Here is a 27,937-nt window from a genome sequence, read left to right on the forward strand (position 1 = left end):
TCGATCCTCGGCTTGGGAGAGGTGTTAGTCTAGCGGCACTGATGAGTTGTGAAACAACGAAACAGGTCTGTATGTCGATGACTAAAATATATTTTATATATATATATATATATATATATATATATATATATACAATCTTCACCCCAAACAAGGCAAGTGCCACTTTGAAGTAGGGGGCTAATATCAGAGACATTATGAAGGGAGAGGAGTAGAAAGATGTTTGTTCACATTACACTTGAACTTCTGCATATCAGTACAGTTGGGAAAGCAGTATCCCGGAAGGGAATGCCAAAGACTTGCAGTTCTGGGGAAGAAACTATTGGAGTAAAAGGCTTTCTTACACCAAGGGATCTCTACTATAAAGGGGTGGGACTTAGCTGCTTGTTGGGTTCGGCGGGGGTAGTCACGTCGAGGAGGTACAAGTGCTTGCAGTTCGTCAGAGCAGCCACCATTAAAGTATTTGTAGAACTGGCAGAGGGATGCAACATTTCATCGATGGGACAGAGGCTGAAGCTTAGATGACAGTTCAGGACCGATCAGGTTGGCGACTCTCTTTTGAACCCTGTCCAGGAGTGAGAGACAAGCAGCAGATGCACCAGCCCAAATGTGACAGCAATACTCCATATATGGGCGAATGGTGGCCTTATAGAGATACAGGATACTTTCAGACGTAAGTAATTTTCTGGCACGGTAGAGAGAGCCCACCTTCTTTGCAGCAGCCTTGGCAATGCTCTCAATGTATATATTCCACTTCATGTTCCCTGTAAACGTTAGGCCGAGGAGTTTAAAGGAAGTACTTTCAGGCAGTGTATTCTTAGCCATTGCTATTGGTGGTAGAAAAGGTTTCTTGTAGTTATTGAAGGAAACAACCTTAGTTTTAGCAGTGACCATCCATTTTTGTCCCCATTCCACTACAGATTGGAGGTTATTCTCTAGTGATTCTGCGATTTCCTTAGATATGTGTTCATTTATTTTCCCCTCATGCCTGTTATAGAGAGTAGTGTCATCAGCAAATATACCCATCTACGAAAGAATTTTATCAGGGAAGTCATTTATGAATATCAGGAACAATAAAGAACCAAGGATAGACCCCTGAGGCACTCTCACATTTATATCATATTGTTTAGATGTACGACCGTCGAGGACAACTTGGATTTTTCTCTTACTTAAGAAGGATTTAATTATATTGTGTATTCTTCCAGTGATACCATATGATCTAATTTTCCTGAGAAGATCATCGTGCCATACCCTGTCAAAAGACTTAGATATATCAAGGGCTACCGCTCTACCCTTCCCTGCTTTGTCCAGTGAACAGTGTATATATATATATATATATATATATATATATATATATATATATATATATTAGTGTTGGAGCGATTAATCAGAATTGGAAACTGGAAAAGTCAGAACTTTTGAGGGTATCGGAATTGGTATTGGAAAAATTTGTACCTATTTTTCTAATTCCAAAAACGATTCTTTTAATTGCCCTTTTTATCTAATTTTGTTTAAATCAAAATCTTCCACTACTGGTAATAATAATAATAAAATAATGAACATTTATTGATTTTAAACTACCAGAAAAGCTAAAATCTATAGACTAAAAAGTGTATTTTTATGTCTGAGAAAATATTTGCACATTTAACTTTTGTTTTTACAGTAATTGGGGGAAAATAGCAACTCTATACTTAAATATTTAGAGATTTATAAAGAATCAGAATTCGAATCAGTAATTGTATCAGAATCGGGAAAAATATTGGAAACGTTCCATTATATATATATATATATATATATATATATATATATATATATATATATATATATATATATATATATATATATATGTCCACCACAGTAATTGGCTTGGATTCTCTACTTATGCAGACGCAGTTGGTAGCACAACACATAGCTTCTCTATATCTCTATCATAGATTGTTATGTTTCCGACATGTTTCCCAGGCCAGCAATATCACCATGCCTCATTTCTAGATCGATTTCTGACCACAGTTCCCAATGATTGTGTAACGAATGCCCATAGCCCACTCAGGAAAGCTGATCACACTATAGAAATCACCTTAAATTCTCACCCCAAAACTGAAGAGCTATTGCTCAAAACGACTAGGAAGCTACCAGGGATCTCATCAGAGACGCCCCATGGGGAAATATCTTTTCTCTTTCTGCTGAACAATACAAAAATGAAACCACGGAATGGTTCAAAACGGCAATTGGAGCACATGTTCCTACATGGAAGTTCTATTGCAAACCCTATTCTCCCCAATGGTTTACTTCTACTTGCGCAGCTGACATTGCTGAAAGGCAGCATGCGTACCGCAAATTTATCTGGCATAAGTCCAGTACAAACAGACAAAAGTTTATAGAAGCTAGAAATAATTGTAAGAAAAAAATAGCGACAGCTAAGAGAGAATACACCGAAACCACTAGAAAACGCATTGAAGCACAGAAATTAGGAACCCGTGATTTCTGGAAAATCTACAACAGTGTAGTAAATAATAGGCAGTCAACAATTCCCCCACTATCCAACAATCATGAGGTTGTTTGCACGGCAACCGAGAAGGCTAACATGTTTGTCAGTTGGTTTGCCTCAAACTCAACATTGGACCCCGCAAATCACTCCCTCCCTTACTTTTCTTTGCAGATAGACACTACACGAGATAATCTGAAAATCACCCCTTCTATATATGAAGTGTAGCGTCAGAACAGATACTACACTTCGATCTTTAAGAGTTTAGTAAAATAAAAAATGAATCGATATTTTAATCAGTGTTTTTCTTTCTTTTTTTTTTTTACATATCGCGCGTATGCATCCTGATGCAATATAATTAAGTAATTCTTCCAAGAGAAATACTGCTTGAAAGTTATGTCAGCGCAACCTGACAACATAAAAAATAAAACCTGTTCATGGTGACCAGTTGCTTTGAAACAATCTGGATAAGGTGTGAAAAATATGGGGGAGGGGGGCGCTGCTAGATAACCTTACTTGCTTGTTTGGATCATAAATCTCCTCTAGTGAGAGTCATCTGCAGTCCAGGTCATAGACCGGAAAATGCAGTCACATGTAATTCTATCAGGTGCCTTGAACAACCGGGGGAAGGGGAGGCGGATGATATCACTTCCGTTGAGATAAAAGGTCACTTGGTGCTGCAGTTTATCACGTTGACTTGAATGCAATGTACATCCTATCCATCTATATATATATATATATATATATATATATATATATATATATATATATATATATTAGATTTATTTTCAAAATTTATTTTTTTATGGAAACTGCTCCAGACAAGGCATGAAACCATTTGATGTAAGAAGCTAAAAAGTAAAAGACGAAGAAAACAAAAACTACTTCAAGATCAAAAACTAGTGTAATATGTCGTGGTTGGAGGACCAACCTGGGGTGTTCTACAAAAACGGTCTCCAGAGCTGCATCAAACGATGGGAGAAATGCATAACTCTGTTTGGTTCCTATGTAGAGAAAGACTAATAACTGTGCCAAGTTTCGTTGCTCTACTGCTATGGGAAGTGGGTCAGGGGTATTACTTATTGCACACCTCTTGTATTGTATCCAATATATAGTAATAATGTTAAAAGTTAAAAAAATAAATAACTTGGGTGCCATCAGCTAGAATCGAAACCAAAACATTTAGCACTTAAACTGTAGTCGTTACCTTTTGAGCTATCAACAGATGGATAAGAAAATGTTAAAAATTAAGAAACTTGAATGTATGAATGTACTAGCTGGCAGCCCGGCGTTGCCCAGTCATACAATGCAATCAAATCAAACATGATATTTTAATTTATGCAGATTGCGTATGTATTATTATAGAATCAATCCTCTATTGATTATTATATATTGCGAGGTATAATTTGCCCGGTGGATTAATTCACAAATAAATAAAATTAAATAATAATAATAATAGTAATAATAATAATAATGATAATAATAATAATAATAATTCTCAAATAAATAAATAAATAAAATTAAAAAAAAATAATAATAATTCACAAATAAATAAATGAATAAATAAAAAAAAAAAAATAATAATAATTCACAAATAAATAAATAAATAAATAAATTAAAAAAATAATAATAATTCACAAATAAATAAATAAATGAAATTAAAAAAAAATAATAATTCACAAATAAATAAATAAATAAATTAAAAAAAAATTAAAAAATAATAATAATGTCGTAATAATGATAATGTCGTTCATCAAATTCCATTTGTGTTTGTTTACAATACCATGTCAGCTGATATTTGGGCTTGACGATGAATGCTCTGGAAACTCACTTCTGATTAATGTTTAGTTTTAAAATATGCAAACGAAGAAATGACTTGCGGCAATTTTAAATCGTATCTATATTTTTGTTTTTTAACATTTTTTTACAAAGGAGTGTTTTATTGTAGATTGAACTCATTAATAAGAAAAAATTAAAATAAAATGTAGAGATATACAGAGGCTTGAACAGGGGATCATTCGATCTGTAGTCGAATGTTTTACCACTAAGCGATGTCTCCAGATTATAATGAATTTGCTTTTTTAAGAAAAAATGATTTACTAAAATTTTATTATCTCCCCTTGCCGATATAATGTAAATTTTTCCCCTGTAAAAATTATTCTTTTTATCTATAAGAGAGAAAAACTATTTTTAAGATAAAGAGGAGTTTGGTAGAGACCATTCCATGCACACAGATAAGGTCACTTTTATATATATATATATATATATATATATATATATATATATATATATATATATATATATATATACTAGCGGAGGGTGTCCAGCATTGCCCAGTGATAAAATACGCTTAAATGTGATATTTTCATTTATGCAGATTATGTACATATTATTATAACGTCAATTTTCTATTTATTATTATATTGTACTCAAAATATAGTAGTGATTTCAAAAGTTTTAAAAAATGTGACTTGGGCGCCATAAGCAAGAATCGAAACTGAAACCAAAACTTATGAAGAATTCTTGGTAAAATTATTTATTACAAGGTTCAGCTAAGCAAGGATGCTTGGATGGTCCACAGAGTTTTATAATTATTATTAAGATATCAAAATATATTTGTGCACGTACTAGAACATTATTATCCTGAATGCTACACAATTATGCACAATGTAGAAAATATGCATAAATAGAACAGAATATAATAGTTAAATTAAATTAATCATCAGATAATAAATGAAATTGATCATTCAATGATAGTTAAATGAAATTTTTAATCCAATAATAGTTAAATGAAATTGATCATCAAATAATAGTTAAATGAAATTGATCATCAAATAATAGTTAAATGTAATTGATCATCAAATAATAGTTAAATGAAATTGATCATCAAATAATAGTTAAATGAAATTGATTATCTAATAATAGTTAAATGAATTTGATCATTCAATAATAGTTAAATGAAATTGATCATCCAATAATAGTTAAATTAAATTGATCATCAAATAATAGTTAAATGAAATTGATCATCAAATAATAGTTAAATGAAATTGATCATCAAATAATAGTAAAATGAAATTGATCACCAAATAATAGTTAAATGAAATTGATCATCAATAATAGTTAAATGAAATTGATCATTCAATAATAGTTAAATGAAATTGATCATCCAATAATAGTTAAATGATATTTATCATCCAATAATAGTTAAATGAAATTGATCATTCAATAATAGTTAAATGAAATTGATCATCCAATAATAGTTAAATGAAATTGATCATCAAATAATAGTTTAATGAAATTGATCATCAAATAATAGTTAAATGAAATTGATCACCAAATAATAGTTAAATTAAATTGATTATCTAATAATAGTTAAATTAAATTGATTATCTAATGATAGTTAAATGAAATTGATCATTCAATAATAGTTAAATGAAATTGATCATCAAATAATAGTTAAATTAAATTGATCATCAAATAATAGTTAAATGAAATTGATCATCAAATAATAGTTAAATGAAATTGATCATCAAATAATAGTTAAATGAAATTGATCATCAAATAATAGTTAAATTAAATTGATTATCTAATAATAGTTAAATAAAATTAATCATACAATATTAGTTAAATGAAATTGATCATCCAATAATAGTTAAATGAAATTGATCATCCAATAATAGTTAAATGAAATTGATCATCAAATAATAGTTAAATGAAATTGATCATCCAATAATAGTTAAATGAAATTGATCATCCAATAATAGTTAAATGAAATTGATCATCAAATAATAGTTAAATGAAATTGATCATCAAATAATAGTTAAATGAAATTGATCATCAAATAATAGTTAAATTAAATTGATTATCTAATGATAGTTAAATGAAATTGATCATTCAATAATAGTTAAATGAAATTGATCATCAAATAATAGTTAAATGAAATTGATCATCAAATAATAGTTAAATGAAATTGATCATCAAATAATAGTTAAATGAAATTGATCATCAAATAATAGTTAAATTAAATTGATTATCTAATAATAGTTAAATAAAATTAATCATACAATATTAGTTAAATGAAATTGATCATCCAATAATAGTTAAATGAAATTGATCATCAAATAATAGTTAAATGAAATTGATCATCCAATAATAGCTAAATGAAATTGATCATCAAATAATAGTTAAATGAAATTGATCATCAAATAATAGTTAAATTAAATTGATCATCAAATAATAGTTAAATGAAATTGATCATCAAATAATAGTTAAATGAAATTGATCATCAAATAATAGTTAAATGAAATTGATCATCAAATAATAGTTAAATGAAATTGATCATCAAATAATAGTTAAATGAAATTGATCATCCAATAATAGTTAAATGAAATTGATCACCAAATAATAGTTAAATTAAATTGATTATCTAATAATAGTTAAATGAAATTGATCATCCAATAATAGTTAAATGAAATTGATCATCCAATAATAGTTAAATGAAATTGATCATCCAATAATAGTTAAATGAAATTGATCATCCAATTATAGCTAAATGAAATTGATCATCAAATAATAGTTAAATTAAATTGATCATCAAATAATAGTTAAATGAAATTGATCACCAAATAATAGTTAAATGAAATTGATCATCAAATAATAGTTAAATGTCAAGATGTGTGCTTGTTATCAGTCCAGAGCACATCTCTTTAATCGTGCTCACACAATGACCATTTTTACAAAGTTACAAAGCAAGGTGTTTATTTAATTGTACTTTATTCGAGTATATATATATATATATATATATATATATATATATATATATATATATATATATATATATATATATATATACATATTGTGCTGAAACACTGAAATAGTTGCAATATGTGAGAATTACTCACGTCTGCCTTTGTCTGGCCTTTATCCGTGACTAGATCAACGAGCCCCAACTCCCCTATTTATATTTCTTCCACAAGAGCAAATTTTTGTTTGCATACTACCTTTAATCACTTGACTGGCCTAGACTATACTAGTATTGTTGTTTCCTGATTAGGGTAGTGAATGCCCCCCCCCCCATTTGCCTCATTCCCTCCCCCTACACCTGGGCATCGTGGGAGTACTTGTTTACCATACATGCTAACATGATTGGGCTGGGCCACTCCTGTCTGACAGATTTGAGGGTACCGGTTTGACAGTTGCTGGTTGCTGTTTCCAACTGACCCCCTAACTCTTTGGTAGCGCTTAAAGCGGCTGCTCTATCATCAGTTGTATAATATCAGGATGTTTGTAGTGCTATGTCACGCATGGAAAGTGACCCTGCACTCATCTCTGGCGGGCATTTCCGAGGCCACATTCCTGTGGATGAGGAACCAGCTGATGGTCTACTCATGTTGCATGATGGTGTCTATGAACATCCGTTTTGCCTAACACCTCACTCTAGATCTGACAAACTATGAAATATATATATATATATATATATATATATATATATATATATATATATATATGTATGTATGTATACGAGCAAACAGTTAATAAAACATGTTAAAAACACTTTGAAAAAGAGTTAAAAACATATTTAATCTGAAAAGGAAACACTTGATAAGTGGATAGTCCTTAATCCGCAGAGTTTTGAAGAAATACTTTCTTTCTAATCAGAGGGTAGGAATTAGCAAAATGCAGGATCGGATTTTGCTTGCAAAGTATTTGATGAAACAACAAGTAAGTCAAAGATCTTACTTGATACTTGTTATCAATTAAGATCTTTGACTTACTTGTTTCATGCGTAACAGGTCGATTCAAAGCATGCGTAACAGGTCGATTCAAAGCATGCGTAACAGGTCGATTCAAAGCATGCGTAACAGGTCGATTCAAAGCATGCTTTGAATCGACCTGTTACGCACACCATTTGAAAAGGGAAAATTTTTCCGAAATTAATAATGGAATATGTCGCATAGGCTTACAAGTTACAAGTAAGACATTTTACCATACAACTGAATAAATATATACATATAAAAAAAAAATATATATATATATGTATGTACTTATTGATTTGTAAATCGCCACTTGTTCTCGTCTCCTCTTACCAACAGCGACTGTAATTCATTCCTCGCATTGTGACAGCCTTCTAAATCTCTTTTACACACCTATCCCACACAATGCTTTAAGCAAACTACATATCAATCCTATATATATATATATATATATATATATATATATATATATATATATATATAGTAATAATATAATAATTGAATTTCCAACAACTTTTTCATTTCTTAAATGAACAAGGTCATACATTTCATTATCTCATAAATATATTTTCAAATATTTGTTTTCTTAATTTCATTCATCCAGAGGAAGTCTCACAATAAAGGCGAAACGTTGATGAATACATAACTTGGTTAGTTCCTTTTTTGTTTCTCTCTATACTAATAGGTAGATACATTTGCAATGAAATTTTAGTGGATACTTTTATTGTTAAGCAGACAAACCTGTGATTATTTACAGCTCAATTGTGCCTATGGCCCAAATACATTGACCATTACATATATTAGAAAATATACCACCCTACCTGCGAGCTTATCTTTCAAACTCTTTGGCATAACATGCACAGTAAACATGAATTAGGAAAAATAAATTGAGGACATTGTCAAGGCTGCTGCAAAGAAAGTGGGCTTCCTTCTACTGTGCTAGAAAATTACTTACACCAGAGAGTATCCTATATCTTCACAAAGCCACAATTCACCCAAACATGAAGTGTTGTTGCCACATCTGGGCTGGTGCATCTACCACTACTCTCTCACTTTTAGACAGGGTCAAAAAAAGAGTGTCCAATCTAATAGGTCCCACACTGTTGGCTAAGCTCCAACCTCTGTCCTACCGTCACAATGTGCCTGTTTTACAAGTACATGGAATGTGTTCTGATGAACTCTTAGGACTTGTGCCCCCTTATACATACCTTCAACTAACCCGAGTTTCCTATGTGCCAGAAAGCCTTCTACTCTCATAGTCTCTTCCCTCAGACTTTGGAATTCTCTTCATTTCCTGTTTCCCTAACTGTACAAATTTACAGAAGTTTAAATGTGATGTGAACAGACATCTCGCTGCTCAACTCCCTATATTCCCTTATTTGTCACGATTCCAAAATAGTAGCCTCTTACGTTGCAAGTGGCAATATATCTTGTTTAGGGGTGAAAAGGATTAAAAAACACATGTATGCGCTCTCAACATATTTTTTGATAACCTGGAATGATGATGTCATGACGGACAAACAGATACTACACATTTCCCCCAAAGAGGAATTATTTATGCATAAACTGGATGGGTTCATGAGAATAGAAACGATAGTACACTACTTCTCCGCAAAAAAGAAAGTAATGCCAGAGAGGATGGGAGCATGACAACAGAATAACTGCTACATTAGTCTTCCTCAAGGAGAATGGTATCTTGACTACAGAACAGATACTACACTATTCCCCATCCCCCCCAAAACAGAGGAGATAATTCCTGGGAAGATGTCATCATGATAAAGTAATTTATTTATTTACCTGATGCTCTGTCGGAGATGAGCTGTAAATACTGTTGCACTTTACACCTGCTACCAACATCACATCCGTTATATTGCAAGTATGTGTTCACAAGTGGAATTAAACCCGGGAAATTATCCTGAAAATATAAAAACAGCAATTATTATCCAAAAAAAAAATTCCATGCATCAAATCCTACTGTAGTCTTTCGATTCAAGTTTTTTTTTTTAAAGAAATTGCTTTGATATCCACGGTTAGACCAGATTACACACTAACTTGAGAATTGTCATGACAGTTTTTAAGCCTTATTACTTCCATGTTGGCCCGTGACAAATTGTTTTTGACACCATCACTAGAGGATTTTCCTTACAAGGCAAACAGATTCTTTTTATCCGGTTTTAAATTTTTCATCAATTTCCTTCTCCCAGATGTATCACTTTCACCTTTATTTTTCTACATAGTCTCAACCATACTTAATAAAGTTTTGCCAGCAATGAACGATGGTTGTACATGGACGTCTGGAGCTTCATTTACCAGACCAATGTAAACAAACATGTGCATCAATAATATATGGATGTCAATAATATAGATGTCAATAATATGGATGTCAATAATATTGATGTTAATAATATTGATGTTAATAATATTGATGTCAATATTATATGGATGTCAATAATATGGATGTCAATAATATGGATGTCAATGATATAGATGTCAATAATATTGATGTTAATAATAGGGATGTCAATAATATAGATGTCAATAATATGGATGTCAATAATATTGATGTCAATAATATATGGATGTCAATAATATTGATGTCAATAATATTGATGTCAATAATATGGATGTCAATAATATTGATGTTAATTTTTTTTACATGGAGGTCACCACTTATCAAGGCCCAGAAGCCACTCGGGCATCAGGGTTATTGTATGTACAGTAATCAATGGGATAGTATCGTAGTAATACTTAGTATCAGAGATTTGATAAAGTGTCATTACTTAAGGAGGCGGTTCATCAGGAATTTGTTTATGTTGGACTTGAAGACATCCAAGGTGAAGTCAGGAGGGAAACAGGCAAGCAGCAGAGAGTTCCACAGGTGTGCAGTTCTAAGAAAAAAGCTTTGTGCATGGAATCTACGTTTTGATTTAGGCACAGATAAAGAGTGGGGAAAATTATTGACAGTTGTTTCAGCTAGACGGGTGTTTTTCAAGAAAGATTGGCGAGGGGGGGATCTGACATTGGAGCTCAGACGAGCACTTGCCATGGAAATAACGATAAAACAAAGATAGGCTCGCAACGTCTCTTCTGTGGGAGAGAGGTTGCAGGAAAGAGAAAAGGGCATCCCCACTAAGCCACAAAGTCTATTTTATACTCTGTTACGGCAGGATAGGCTGTTTTTAGCAGCGCCCGCCCAGATGTGGTAACAGTACTCCATCCTTGGACGTATTGGCTTTTATATAGATAGAGAATTGCATCAGTAGTAAGATATCTTCTGGAGCGGTAGAAGGATCCCACCATTTTCCCAGCGACCTTGGCCACAGACTTGATGCATGTGTTCCATTTCAGATCAGGAGAAAAGGTCAAGCTCAGAAGTTTATCAAAACATGGGGCCTCTCCTAGACAAGAACCATCCATTCAATTGATGCCAGATGGGGATCAGAGCGTTTATAATGTAAAGATAGAAGTTTAGATTTAGATGCAGTAAAGGTAACCAGCCACCTCTTACCCCATTGTACCATGTGTTTAAGATCAGAGGAGAGAGAATCAAAGAGAACCATATGGATGACAATAATATGGATGTCAATAATATGGATGTCAATAATATGGAGGTTAATAATATTGATGTTAATAATATTGATGTCAATAATAGTGATGTTAATAATATTGATGTCAATAATATAGATGTCAATACTATGAATGCCAGTAATATGGATGTCAATAATATTGATGTCAATAATAGTGATGTTAATAATATTGATGTTAATAATATTGATGCTAATAATATGGATGTCAATAATATGGATGCTAATAATATGGATGCCAATAATATGGATGTCAATAATATGGATGTCAATAATATTTATGTCAATAATAGTGATGTCAATAATATAGATGTCAATAATATTGATGTCAATAATACTGATGTTAATAATATTGATGTTAATCATATTGATGTCAATAATATTGATGCCAATAATATTGATGTCAATAATATTGATGTTAATAATATTGATGTCAATATGGATGCCAATAATAATGATGTTAATAATATTGATGTTAATAATATTGATGTCAGTAATATGGATGTCAATAAAGTGATCTTCTGTTCAAGGTTGAATGTTCAATCCTCAGTTTGGATGACCAAAAAATACAATTGCAAATTAATTACAACCTCTATCCAGTCATCGCTGATGGAATGAGAGCTTGTTATCCCCATAAAGTAAATAAAGACTTCCGTTCGAAATTTTGTGTGGATTCCCAAGTTCGACAGAAGATTCCCAAGTTTAACAAGATACACCTTAAGAAGGCTGAAGGTTACATTGACCGAAACGTGAAAATAAAACTCGAGATGAGAATAGTTGTCTTATGAATCAAGATAATACGAATAAATATGTTATGCAAAACACAAAATAAGTTGATATACAAAAAGTGTGACAAACTTTAATGTACAAATTTATATCTTTTGAGAGATTGATTACTTTGACATAAACGGGCATTATTTTGACTTTGGGGGCTACCATAATAATCCTGTGCACTTTTCAATTTTAACTAATTAACCTTGATTTGTTTGAACGCTAAAACTGAACTGTAACATATTTATGATAAAAGTATAAATTGTATTTCATATTTATTGCCGAAGTCAAACTAGTTCAAAAAGTTTTGGGAAATATGGTTGTCTGTATTCGTGAGCGTCAAGGGAGAAAACATCGCAAAAATGTAAAACAATAATTTCATGAAAAGCAATTTCATTGTGTGACCTTACTGATTCATCTTCTTCTATATAACAGCTGTGCATAGTCATTTTTTATTCTGTTCTAAGGAATGCTTATGTGTCTCCTTACAAATTGGGATTATAATGATACTAGCAACGTGACCCGACGCTGCCCGGGATTGAATGATGATCTGAAATGGAACACATCAAATCTGTTGCCAACGTCGCTGGAAAAATGGTGGGATCCTTCTACCGCTCCAGAAGATATCTCACCGCTGATGCAATTCTCTATCTATATAAGAGCCAAGTACGTCCAAGGATGGAGTACTGTTGCCACATCTGGGCAGAAGCTGCTAGAAGCAGCTTATCCTGTCTTGACAGAGTTCAAAATAAATTTCGTAGCTTAAAGGGGGGATGCCCTTTTCTCTTCCCTGCAACCTCTTTCACACAGAAGAGACATTGCGAGCCTATCTTTACTTTATCGTTATTTCCATGGCAAGTGCTCGTCTGAGCTCCAATCTATGGTCCCCCCTCACCAAACTTTCACGAAAGACACTCGTCTAACTGAAACCACTATCAATAATTTTCCCAACTGTGCTTAAATCAAAACGTAGATTCCATGAACAAAGCTTCTTTCTTAGAACTGCACACCTGTGGAAATCTCTTCTGTTTGCCTGTTTTCCACCAGACTACAATTTCATAGTCTTCAAGTCCAATGTAAACAAATTCTTGATGAGCCGTTCCCTTAAGTAATCCAATTTACCAAATTTCCACTACTAACGATTACTACGATATTTTCTCATTGACTACTGTACACTCAATAACCCTTACCCTCGAGTGGCCTCTGGGCCTTGATAAGTGGTGACTCCTTTGTAAAAAAAAGAAAAGAAAAATTTTCACATTCCCATATTTTTATTGTCATTGAAATCGATGAAATAACCCATTTTTCAATCAAATCAATTAATTGCCCTAATTGGGGATTCAGCGTGATGCACTTGGAGGAATCTTTACATGCTTTTCACAGTGACTAAGTGCACAATATATTGTAGTCACCATTGCACTGTAGAGAAACTAATGTTGATTTGATAAAATTGTTTTTATATATAAATATTCATTTCAAATGCGTCCCTGTCATATCAAAGAACCTACTGTTGATTTTATACGTCGGGTCTTTCGGCTTGTGTGGTAATAAAACTTTTCAAATGTACTTGTGATGTTAGGTTGTATAAGGTGTTAACTTTGGTCAAAATCTATTTAATCAACAAATATGTTTTGATAAAGCTGATATTTGTTGGATTGTGCAAAAATTTAATTTTTTTAAAAGAAAAACCAGCAAATATGAGTTTATCAACATTTCTATGAAAATAATGACCATTATATTTTAAATACAGAACTGACTCAAATAAGATAAATTAATAAGTACTAATAAATACTCAGAAAGTAATATTGTGCTACATAGTTCAATACAAATAATAAAATCACATTATAAGAGAAATCTTTAATTTACTCCTTTAGTTTCTTGTTTGTCTTACTGAATTGGTCGCACAACTCTTCCGCTTTGAAACATACGATAAAACTCGATAATTCAATAAATTCTATTTTTACTTGTAATTATTTTTTGACTGGATTATTTTTAGCAATTTTTGCAATTTATACTAATTTCGCCATGACATGTAAGTGTAATAATGTTTTTACCTGAAATGCGTTTGTTTAAAAAATCACTAATCTGCACAAAGACCCCATATTTTATATGTGCTCAAATCTGGTAAGTATCGATAAGTATATAAGAAAGATCAACGCATATAAATAAAAATAAACCATCAACAAATATCATATTTGAAAACATCACGATTGAAATCATACATCTGAAGAAGGCCGGAGAGTAGATCGACCCAAACTTAATACAAATACCAACGTTGCTAATGAAAAAAAAAAAGATAATAAAAATAGAAATTGAATAAAACGCTTTGGGATAAAAAGATGTTTGGAAATTTTAATATGTTGCAAGGGAGACAACTTTCATATTTCACATTCTGACTTTGTTAGAACGAAATTCGAAAATCGAAATATTGAATTTTAAATAAAACAATGGTATCTACTTAACTCTTTATGACCTCGTTGAACTAATGGGGAAAATACGCTGGTTGAGCACCGGAAGATTTACCTTGAAGAATTTGGGATTAAATTGTTAGCTTAAAGTACAGAATAGTTACAAAACACCCTCTCCTCCCCCCATGTTAAATATAAAAGGGTATATATCTGCCTGTCTCCATATTTTCAAACTCTATCTCCTCCGAAACTAAAAGTCACAGAGCGCCGTTAGGGGTCTCAAACGATTGGATTCTTTATGGACCGTTCTTTTTTTTCATGGGTCTTTAACCGGTTAAAATAGTTTTTAAGGGGTCAAAATTGAAAAAGTCGTTATACATTTTGTACATTTATTTTAGTTTATTTTGAAATTTTTAATTTTTAATTTTCATTTTTAAATTTTAAATTTTTAATTTTCAATTTTATATTTTTAAATTTAAATTTTTAATTTTTGATTTTTAATTTTTAATTTTTAATCAGTTCAAATGTAACCTTGGTACAGTGGTGACGTCATCAGTTTCGCTTTCGATTCTAGCTAATGACACTCAAATGCTTTTTTGTTTTACTTTTGAAATCATCAATCTGATAGGCCCTGAACTGTCATCTAAGCTTCAGCCTCTGTCCCATCGACGAAATATTACATCCCTCTGCCTGTTCTACAAGTATTTTAATGGAGAATGCTATGCCAAACTGCAAGCACTTGTGCCCCCACGACGTAAACACCCTCAACAAACCCGACAGGCAGCTAAATCCCACCCCCACACTGTAGAGATCCCTAGATGTAAAAGATATTTCTACTCCAGTAGTTTCTTCTCCAGAACCGCTAGACTTTGGAATTCCATTCCAGGTCCCTGCTTCCCCAACTGTACTGACGTGCAGAAGTTCAAGTGTAACGTGAACAGACATCTTGCTGCCCAAACCTCCACATAGTACCCCAGTAGATGTTACCCCTGAAAGTAGCCCCCTACACCAAAGTGGCAATGTGCCTTGTTTGGGATGAAAATGTAATAAAAAAAAAATTTTTTTTTTAAATCATATTTAAGTGTATTTTACGCCCCCACAAATAGGTTTCTAAATAATTAACCCCAAAACAGAATACATTCGACAACAAATACCCAACTTCTTAAACATGGTCAACCAGCGCATTTTTACCGAACTAATTCGTGCAGTCGTAAATAAATGAATATAACGGCATAAATACAGTGGGAATTGATTCACACATGCTTTGTAGTTTAGTATCTGTGTAGATGCCAAATACCTCCAGACTCCAACTGTCCATTGTTTACATTCAGATTGCTGCCATCTAAAATTAACAATATTTTTTTTTAATCGTCTACATCATAATTCAGGTAATAAAGCGTTAATTTTTACATCACAGTAATGAACATATCCAAAAAGTATAAAAAACGATACTGTAGAAAATTAATTATTAATGAAAACAGCTTTTGAAGACAATAACCAAAAATGTAGTTTTGCTAAATTGACCTAAGCTTTTCAATTTTCAAAATATAATTATCCCCCTTGCTACGATTCGAACTCTCCGGTTTTTCTTTTTCAGAAAATATCAATTTTTGCTAATTGTCTCTGAAATTTGTTTTCATTAAAAATTAAGTTTCTACCTTATTGTATTTTGTAATTTTTGGATATGTTCATTACTGTGACCTGACAAGTAAATACCATTGGTTTTATTTGAAATTTAAAAATATAAAAAAGGCTGAGGATATTAAGCCTCAGCTCTTTTGTATGCGTTTTGATACTAGACTTCATCTTTTCTGTCCTCGGTCAGTGAATGAGAAATCCTTCTACACTGAAGCAATTTAAATTTTTGTTCGAATACAGTGTGCTCCATTTTTGGGAGCTTGATTTTATTCACATTAAAAACCGCCCTTGGGTCTAACTTTGTGCTCGTAAGCTCACTAAGAATGCTAAAGTTTACAGTTAGGTTTTTTATAAAATTCAGCCCCCCACCCTAACCCAAATTTAAAAAAACATGTAAACGTGTAAACATGTGACTCGGGTTTCGTATAAAAGCTCAGTCAATCTTCATGGCATCTCTTTTTCAGACCCTACCTGAAGGTAAGTTCGTTATTGTTGTTATTTTTACATACAGTCACACAAGGCACAAACACGTGGACACTTGATTCTTTGATGACTATCACACTCCCCCCTGATCTCATGATCACATAGAGTGCATTGCGGGGTTGGTCTTTTATTTTTCTCCCTTTTGCTAAGGGGCACATTCATCATCTCTGTTTCCGGGTTGGGTTCTGCCTCATCAGACGAACTATAGCCAATACTCTCTAGTGGAGGGGGGTTCACTAATCGCGTTTGTTAGCAGCTCATCACTTGATGATTCATCTCTCTCCTCTGTAGTTGTGTGATGTATCTCAGCAGCCGGGCAAAGATCACGCACATGACATGGGGTTCCATCAACTAGGACCGACTGCTGGCCGATCACCCCAGATATTCGTCCCTGTTTGAACTTGGTGGTGCATCGGTTTCCTGGGGGTTTCACCTAGACTGGATCCCCTATCCCATATCTATTGTGTTCTCTTGTTGATTGGCTGTGTAGCATCAATTCTCTTTACTCTGACATGATATGTGTGTATGGCATTGGCAGGCGCTGTTGCTGGTGACTTCCCATCCTTTAGCATGTTATACAAATACGTGGCCTCTGTGATGGCGCATTGCTTCCTGGCAGCAATTCTCTGAATATTACGACGGCTCCTCTCAGCAATGCCATTTCTTGATGGCACATGAGCACATCGCAATCGTAGTTGGATGCCCCATTCATCTAACAACTGCTGGACTTGTCGGCTGCAAAAAGCAGCATCGTTGTCCGTTAAGACCTCTTCCAGCGCACCTTACTCAGAAAAGATGGATGATAATTGGCAAACAACATTTGCTGAGTCCTGCCTGGTCATTTGTCACCACACCACAAAATGCATAGGTCCGCAATCAATAAGAGTTAAGAAGGGCTTATCACTGTCATGGGTAATATCCATCACCACTCGTTGCCATATGTCCTTAACTTCCAATCACCCTTTCTGCCATTGCTCTGGTGCAGGATCAATAGACTGGCATGCCTCACAGTGCTTGGGGGAAATTGCATTTTCCCTAGATGTAAACACCATGAAGACTGCGAATGAAGGGGACATACTTATCTCTCTTTTTACCTATGTAGTGGCTGATGATTTGTTTTAGCGATAGATTTTTTTTTTTTACTAAAAACACAATAGCAGTTGTTCTACTTAACAAATTTTCGTAATTTTTGGATATATTACTATTTTCGACACAACAATTAAATAAGTAGTGTTGTTTTGGCTTAAAACCACATGTTAAAAAAATCGGTGTGTCAACTATCTTAATAAGCACCCACTTAACTTTGGTAGGACAAAGGTGACTCCCATCCTCTTTTGAATTTGTTTTTATCCAAACAAATGAGCAGATTGAACACTACCTGCTGTAATTAATCATCACCAACAATTGCACTTCATACATATTGAAGGTCAATTTTAAATTTAAAAAAAAAAATAGAAAAAACAGTTTTTGTGATTTTAGTGAGTGTTTTTCAAGACTTGATTAAAAGGAAAGCTGGCTGAGCTGGATTTATTGTATTGTACATGTTTGATACGATATGGGACAAGCAGGAGAAAGAACCAACCTTATTTTATGAAATAAAATTATTATTATGATAATGAAATGCTGAAGTCTTATGTACGATATGAAAAGAAACTGGAATCTTAGGAAGATCTCCATCATTTCAGTAATTATAGAAGCAACTGGGCTCATGAAAAAGAATTTCAAAAACTATTGGGCAAAGATACCTGATGAACCAAGTGCAAGAGAAATAATAAAAACAAAAACAATTGCACTGAAAAGGACTGTTAGAATCTTAAAAAGATCTCTCGGTTGGAATGTATGAGATAGCAGATGAATGTCTGGCATCCGGTAGAAAGTGCCTCATTAAGCTAGAATAAATTTAAAAAAAAAAAAAAAAAAAGCATAGGCAATCTATTTGTTCGAATCAAATAAGTAATGGTCAGTATATGACCCTTTTCTATTATTGATAAAAGGATCCAGTGGCATTTTAAAAGCTTAAGTTGTTTAAGTTTTTTTTTAAGAGAAAAAGAAATTCAAGAAAGACAACTGCGATTGTCTCAGCTATTCTTACTTTTCCATTAATAATTTCATTAATAGACATCAGATCGTATTCTTCATCAGTCTGTTTTGTTTTTGACTCACCGGAGAGAACAGAATCAAAACCATTTGGAGAAGAATTCGCTAAAAAAACAAAAACAAAAAAAAAAAAATGTGAAAAAACAAAAATCAATTTTAGTTTTGCATACAAATTCTCATCTCACTGATCATTGCTGCATTGCTGCAAAGAAATATTTTGGTGCTTGTCCATGAAAATACACAGGTGGAATATTTCAGTTCCAAATGAATTAATACCGAAACACTTTGATGCATGTATGTATCAGGCAAAAATAGGTAACTACATAAAAAAATTAGGGAAAATTATTGGATTAAATATTTAAATCAGTTTTATAGCACTATCTCGATCCACCATAAATCATGATTCAGCAAAATGATAGACTGACTTATCTCCCTTGTTTTACGTATATTTGCACTCTTAGCAATAACGAATCGAAAACATTTTATAAAACTGATTTATATTTTTAATTTAAATTCTATTTGATAATTTTTCCTATGAATTCATTTGGAATTGAAATATTTTACCTGCACATTTTGTGCACAAACACCAACATTTCTTTAGCGACTATAACGCAGCGAGTATTTATTTAAGCAGATGTTTTTAGTTATTGAAAGGTATAATCACCAGTCTAACAATGATACCAACTCATAGTGAGAATGGCATATATGTCTTCTCCCAGAAGATGCCGGGTGGCCTTGCTAATAGCTGATTGTAAGATGGCCTATTAAAAGTTAGATGTTTATTTAAAGAAGTTATTCTTATGAAAGAACATTCTAATGATTATTGGTATGAAAATTAGATTGTGTTACAACGACAAATAATGTTTACAAGTTTTGGAATTTAGTGGAAATCTTAGGAACAATAAACAAATGTAAAATACATAAACAATAAATTTGGCCAAAGAAAACGTGACTGAGAAGTCACCTGTTAAGTCTTTGTGTAGTCGAATGATGTTAGCACAGAGGGTTAGTTTTAATATATACAGGTAAGTTAGTTGGAAGAAAGGAGTTGAAGAGGAGACGTCAGATAGTCCAGACGGGTCTTAGAAGTTGAAAGAGAGTTAGTCTCTCTTATGATGCTAGGAAGTGGAGTATTCCAAGAAAGCCAAAATGTGAACAGAACATTGTAATCTCTAAAGATGTCCATCCAGAACCAGAGAATAAATATAACTATTGTGTCATGTCGTCTATGAACAACCAGGTATGTGTTCATTTGTCGTTTAAAATGAACTGTTTTACATATTCTCTCCACAAGTGTTGAACATACCATCATCACCCGACCTGTTAAACGTAGAAACGTCTATTATATAGACAGCTACGATATACATTCTCTTGATCATTCATCGAAGAACTTGTCTCCCTCTTATCATGTATGCGCATTCGTTTGTACAAGTAACTGTCTCTCGCTCTACGTAAAACCGACAACATAACAAATGTTGTAAAACTCATTATTTACTTCCCTCTGCAGAGAGCAGCCCCTATGAGGTGGTTGGGTCACACGGTAACTAATCAGCTTTGAGGGCGTACTAATTTCAATTTGGAGTGGCAGGAGGAAGAGGTGAGGGAGGAGACAGTATTTCCGTTTCCATTGAAAAAGAGGAGACAACTTTTAGGGATAGCATAGGGAGTGCTGAAAAGGGGATGGTCCAGGAGAAGGGAGCTTTGCTTCCACAAAGGATCAAAGGAGTGTCATTTTGTTTTCACTCTTTTTTCTTTTATTGGGACAGGTACTGTTTTTTCCAGGGAAGCAGTTTTTTTTTGGGGGGGGGGGCATCTTGAAGAAAAATATTTAAAAACTTTTTTTTCCTTTTCTTTTTCTTATCTCATTCAGATCCCGTGACTACAATATTTCGATAATTTTTTTTTCTTCTGGGATCTTTACTAGTCTTAACTGATAATTCTCCGTCTTTGGAAAGAGTTTTTGTGTAGAATTTGGGGGAGAGGTCTTTTTGATTGCACTGTTGCCCACTCATCTTTTTTGAGCGCAACTCACAGATCAAATTACAACCAGTATCTTTAGGAACTGTGAATAACAGACAGATAATTTCCTGGCGCCAAAGAAGAAAGATGTCCTCTCTCTCATCATCAGCTGAACAAGGCCATTCATCAAGAAAAAAAAAAACAACTCAAAGAAAAAATGGCAGCCAAACTTTTTACCTTCCTTTTCTACACCATCTTAACTTCCGGCTACCTACATGAGAAAGGCCATCATTCAATAAAACTTATGCCTGCATGTAAGTGGCGCATTCCAAAAATAATAACTTCTATTTTTAATTCCGTTCAGAAAGGATTACAAATTGTATTATTATGATAACTAAACTTATGCATTCATGATTTCAAAGTTTCATTTCTCTGTTGCAGATATTGACAGTGTGAGACTCTAAGAAAACAACCTTTGTGATGAATGTGCGTCAGATACAGAGATGCATCATTGAATTCCTTCATGCAGAAAATATTGAACCGATCAACATTCACTCGTGTTTGTTGAATGATTGCGAAACCGATGCAGTTGATGTCAGCACAGTTAGGAGACGGGTTCATCGATTTCAGAGTGACAACAGCGATGTGAGTGACAAAGCAAGCTCCATTGCTAGCAAAAGTGCATTGAGAATTGTAGTGACTATGTAGAAAAATAAATTCTAGACCACAAAAGTTCGACCATCTTTATGGTACCACTCCCATCTTCGTAGCTCTTCAATTTATTTTTAGTTAAAATATAGGATATGTTATTTTGGGACTGACGCTCGTATTTAAATTCTATAATCTTTGCCTAATGTAAATTGGAAAGTCTATCAGAAAATGGTGAACAAAGAAAGATAAGTACAAGAATTTTTGCTGAATTTGACGTCTTTGCGGAAATAAAATTTTCCATCTTTTACTGCATCTTTTTTCTGGGCACTTATCATGTTTTCATCGTTCTGAAAAATCAGAAAATCATTTTAAGATGCAAAAAATAAAAAACGATCTTTTAATGATGAGGAAAAAATGTACAAATATGTTTTAAAGATGACAAAAGGGGGAAAAAGATGTTTTAAAGATGCAAAAATGTAAAAAGGATGTTTTAAAGATGCAATAAAATAAAAAATATGCTTTAAAGATGCAAAAACGTAAAAAAGATGTTTTAAAGATGCAAAAAAGTAAAAAAAAGATGTTTTATTAAAGATGCAAAAAAGTAAAAAAAGATGTTTTAAAGATGCAAAAAAGTAAAAAATATGTTTTAAAGATGCAAAAATGTAAAAAGGATGTTTTAAAGATGCAAAAAAGTAAAAAGGATGTTTTAAAGATGCAAAAGGGAGAAAAAGATGTTTTAAAGATGCAAAAGGGGGAAAAAGATGTTTTAAAGATGCAAAAAAGTAAAAAAAGATGTTTCAAAGATGCAAAAAAGTAAAAAGGATGTTTTAAAGACGCAAAAAAGTAAAAAAAGATGTTTCAAAGATGCAAAGATAGCAAAACAAAGATATTTTGAAGAAAAAATTTGAAAAATCGTTTTGAAAAAATAAAAAATAAAAATGTAAGATGCAAAAAATTAAAAGATCTCTTGAAAATGAAAAAAAAAACGAATTAGCAAAAGATGTGAAATTGCAAATCAAAATCCTTTAAAAAGTTTGAAATGGCATTGTTAAATATGTCGATTGAAACTCTTCTCTTTTTTTTAGCATGATTTAAAAATCAACTTACAAAAAAAAAGTTCACGGCATTTTTTTTCTCGCCTTTAGATGTGCTTCATTATTGAGTTTCATACACACACATATATAACTAGCGAGACCTGTGGAAATTTCACAGCAGCATTTTTCATATGTAATATATTACTGCTGGGCATTCTATAGACGTTCAGTGTAAATGGAGACCCTATGATATTATTGTAGCCCTTTTGTTAAAACTGCAAAAGTATTCATCTCATTAATCTGGTTAATGTAGTGTCAGAATATATATTTGGTTATTATGGTTTATCTCCAATATCCTTATAGGAGTCTGTGACATATTTCCATTGTATGGACATCTGGCACAAACGGAAACCTTACAATATCATTATACTATCTTTAGACAGATCAGATACTACCCTTGGCTCTTAGCCAGAAGAACAAGAAAGTATATTTTAGTTTCACATAAGGCTCAAAAGCAACATCATTATTTTTTTTTAATTCTTTACATTGTGTCTTTGGTGATCGGGAGATCCTATTTATTTAAAAGGAGGATAGAATGCAATAACATATTACAAACATTAAATCAGAATATCTATATACTAATTTTAATGTTTATAGTATGTTATCACTTATCCCCCTTTATAATAAATAGGATCTCCCGATTGAATAATTTATGATCTGGAAACAATGACACAAGGGTACTATGGTATTAATATATAGATTATCAAGTAATTATTTGAAGGTTAACTTTGAAAATTTAGACACCTCTAGAATTACGAAGCAAGATCAAAACCAACTTCGATTTTCTGATGATATCAAGATTGTCTGTGTTCATGTTAAGAAGATGTTTAAATGATTCATATCTATATACAAGACAGTTTTGCTTCTAAAGTTTTGAGACGAAAATTGATTATAATAATTGAATTTTGGGATAAGGAATAATAATTTGGATTTTTTTGAATTACTGTTCTTATTTTAAGTGTTATTTTCACAACGTTTTAGCTGATGTAATCTCGACACTTCTTCAGGTGTGTTTTGGCAAACTCTGGAATCTTTCAAACTCAGAAACCTGCATGGAATTTTGAATGAAACCCTTCACTTTAATGACAGTAGTATGCTCTTGTTCAACCAGTCAAGTCTTAATTTGCGACTTTATATCACTTCCACTGAGGATTGAGCCTTCAACCTCCTGAAGAGTGTCACTTATAACTGAATTTTACTGAGTAGTTTATTGCAGACAATTGTAGAGTTGTTTCAGATGTACACTCTTACTACGTATCACTATCGATGCCTCTATTCAGTCTCAAGAGACAATGGACACCCTAGTAAGGGTAGGTGAGCATGTAATTGTGATGCAAGGGTTGCTCAATCTCCAACCACACCTCTCCTAAATCGGTACTGCTTGGATCCAGTGGCAAGGAGAGGCCCATGACTGACTTGAAATAATGCTGAGATAAGCGGAGCGCACATACAGCACCTGGAATTCCCAAATGGTCATCCATTTTAGTACTGATCAGGCTCAGTGTTGCTTAACTTTAGTGATCTGATGGGAATCTGTGTGCCAATGTGATTTATGCTATATATTTTATCGTTATAGATAACTAATTAATGTTACATATATATCATCTCAAGATGAGAACAGTAATCCAAAGAATCCAAATAATCCAGAGAATCGATTATTTGAATTATTAAAACTATTGTTTTTATATTAGATGTTATTCTCATAATGTTTTGGCTAATGTTACGTATGACCTTCAAGTGCATATTTTTAACAGGAAATTTTTTATATTGAACTCAGCATAAAAATTCCTGAGTTTGAAAAGATTGACCCAAAGAAAATTGGAGATTACAGGTATAGCAGCAACACTACAAACAAAAACTACAATGGATATAACGATTAATAACCATTAATAATTTTGAATCTGTGCTTAATTTGTTAGCTGAGTCTTGATTGGTGCAAGCATTTAACTTCATTTCATATTCTCCCAGTCAGGAGTTATCTCACGTTTGAACTAAGATAAGTACCGATGATAATAAAAGGGAACATTTGCTATCTTCATCCTTTTCTGCCACAAGACACCAGTGCTAACTATTGATCTATGGCTGACCACATATATTCTCTCTTGGGATGCAACTAGAAAACTCCCAATAAGAAGATCTAAGGATCCAAATGACGATAGTAGCACACATGTGGCCTTAATGTTACACACGCGCGTGCGTGTGTGAGTGTATATATATATATATATATATATATATATAATTTAAAGGAGATTAGAATAATAGTCTAAAGAGCTAAGTGTATTTTAATGTAATAGTGAAATTACTAGTTTAATTAAAATACAGGAAATGCTCGTTGTAATTTAGATATATAATAAGCTCGATAGTTAAATGTCCTAGAGCTAATTCAATATTAAGTAATGTGATTTATAATTTAAAAGTTTTAAAATTTTTAAAATTTAAAAATCAAAATTTAATTAAATTAAAAATCAGTTTCATAAGAAGGAACAACAACAAAGTCAATTATCTGTACGATCGTTTCGGAAATCCGTGCTTTTTATTTGTGGTATACATGAAGTCACGTAGAATAATTATACATAGTTTTTTTGGTAAGCACGGTCTCCTCATCAGCAAATTTAGGAGGATTTCTATTGAATTGAAAAGACACCAAAAATAAACCTAGCATTAAAAGTAAGGCAGATGAATCTGAAAAATTGAAGTAAAAGGTTTGGATATAAAATTTATAAGAAAATTAATAAGGAAATAATAATATATCCAAACCTTTTACTTCAATTTTTCAGATTCATCTGCCTTACTTTTAATGCTAGGTTTATTTTTGGTGTCTTTTCAATTCAATAGAAATCCTCCTAAATTTGCTGATGAGGAGACCGTGCTTACCAAAAAAACTATGTATAATTATTCTACGTGACTTCATGTATACCACAAATAAAAAGCACGGATTTCCGAAACGATCGTACAGATAATTGACTTTGTTGTTGTTCCTTCTTATGAAACTGATTTTTAATTTAATTAAATTTTGATTTTTAAATTTTAAAAATTTTAAAACTTTTAAATTATAAATCACATTACTTAATATATATATATATATATATATATATATATATATATATATATATATATATATATATATATAGGGTGCCCACAAAGTCTGGCTACATAATCTACAGGATGCTTCCATAAAGTCTGGCTACATAATGTAGCCAGACTTTGGGGACACCCTGTATAGTAAAGAGAGAGAGAGAGAGAGAGAGAGAGAGAGAGAGAGAGAGAGAGAGAGAGAGAGAGAGAGAGAGAGATGCAAAACATTACCAAAGAGAAATAACTCGCTCATGGAGTTATCTCCCTTAGAACATTCTTATTAAACAAGAGATGAGTAAAAGAATGGTAATATTGAAGGAATTTCAATCAATTCCAATTATAAAATATTTATTTATCAACATAACGCGTCGCACCAAGATGATATGTCTTGTGAATTTCTAAAATTTTCCATGTATACTTCTTTATCAAGGTGAAGAATGATGTGTACAATTATACGGTAAAGTTCCTCCTCATATATATATATATATATATATATATATATATATATATATATATATATATATATATATATATACTAGCAAAAGTACCCGTCGCTGACTGGGTTCAAAAACAGCCTACAGAAAATGGACTCTGATTTATGAAAGTATGATAGGTTATGAAAAGGAAGGGTTATAAAAAGATAGCTTCAAATTTGGGGGTATCAAAACCAAAGCAAAACATGATGAAAGTAAAAATAAAATAGATAAACCCCATAATTTATTTTACCATACCTGTTCACACTGAAACACTTATCACAATATTCTGTGGATCTTTATTAAAAAACCTTGTTAAACTTTGTGACATATTTCCATTCTATGGAGGTCAGGCGCGATGAACACCCCATAATTTTATTATACAATATTTTTTCAAACTGAAACATAATTATCAAAGTATACTAACACAGATAGATATGAAAAGTCTTTATTAAAGTTTGTGCCTATTTCTATTCTATGGAGGCCAGACGCGAATGCAGACCCCACAATTTTATTATACCATCCCTATTTAAGTTAAAACATACTTATCAAAGTATTCTTATGTACATCTATATCAAAAACACTAGTAAAGGTTTTTTTTTTTTTTATTTTAAATTTTTTATTTCCATACTTTGTGGACCAGGCGCGAACGCAGACACCACAATTTTAATGAACCACCGTGCTGCCAGATCAAACATACCCATTCCTGTGTCTCGATATATCTTCTATCATTATATGTAATCAGTTTTTTTTTTAAATAGTCAACCATATAGGGGCCTATTTATAACCACACACACACACACACACACACACACACACACACACACACACACACACACACACACACACACACACACACACACACATTCAGCTTTATATTATAGATATATGCAGATCGTCATATAATGATTAGATCACTCTGACTAACGTTAAAACCATTTAATCAGAATAAATTTTTAATTTCAACTGTATCTCTCACAGTTGATGGTAGCCTAATAGTTCAGATCCTTGCTAATGAAGCCAGACATGACTTCTGTTGCCGGGGTTCGAATCTCTCGACTGGCGTTAATCGTGACACCCTGCACTGATGATTCTCGAAAGGATGAAATACTAGTGTCTGTTGGTATTTAATAATTTTATATACATATAACTACTTCATTTACTCACATAAAATTAATATACAAAAGTATAGATTTATGCGTAAACTTTAAGTATTTACTTCAAAAGTGCTCAATACGTAGGTAGAGCTAGTTAGTAATTTATAAAATATATATGGCGATTAAGCTACACTGAATATTCGGCGTTTCATCCACTCTAGGAGGCGCATAAGCCTGATGAATCCTAGAGTGGATGAAACGCCGAATATTCAGTGTAGCTTAATCGCCATATATATTTTATAAATTACTATATATATATATATATATATATATATATATATATATATATATATATATATATATATATATACT

The 27,937-nt window shown here is 32.4% G+C and overlaps 1 protein-coding gene across 1 annotated transcript in view; it reads right to left on the reverse strand.

Moving 5' to 3' along the window:
- Positions 1-27,937, reverse strand: part of LOC145294126 (glutamate--cysteine ligase catalytic subunit-like) — a 178,851-nt gene that overhangs the window by 26,509 nt on the left and 124,405 nt on the right. The window contains exons 12-14 of the mRNA XM_080141230.1: positions 22,080-22,173; positions 19,212-19,321; positions 10,033-10,150 (exon numbers count right to left, since the gene is read on the reverse strand). Coding sequence (XP_079997356.1) covers positions 10,033-10,150; positions 19,212-19,321; positions 22,080-22,173 — 322 coding nt within the window. The remainder of the gene's footprint in view (positions 1-10,032; positions 10,151-19,211; positions 19,322-22,079; positions 22,174-27,937) is intronic.

This window comes from Euprymna scolopes, chromosome 15 (assembly GCF_053919585.1).
Source record: "Euprymna scolopes isolate OS-2025 chromosome 15, ASM5391958v1, whole genome shotgun sequence".
Classification (NCBI taxonomy): Eukaryota; Metazoa; Mollusca; class Cephalopoda; order Sepiida; family Sepiolidae; genus Euprymna; species Euprymna scolopes.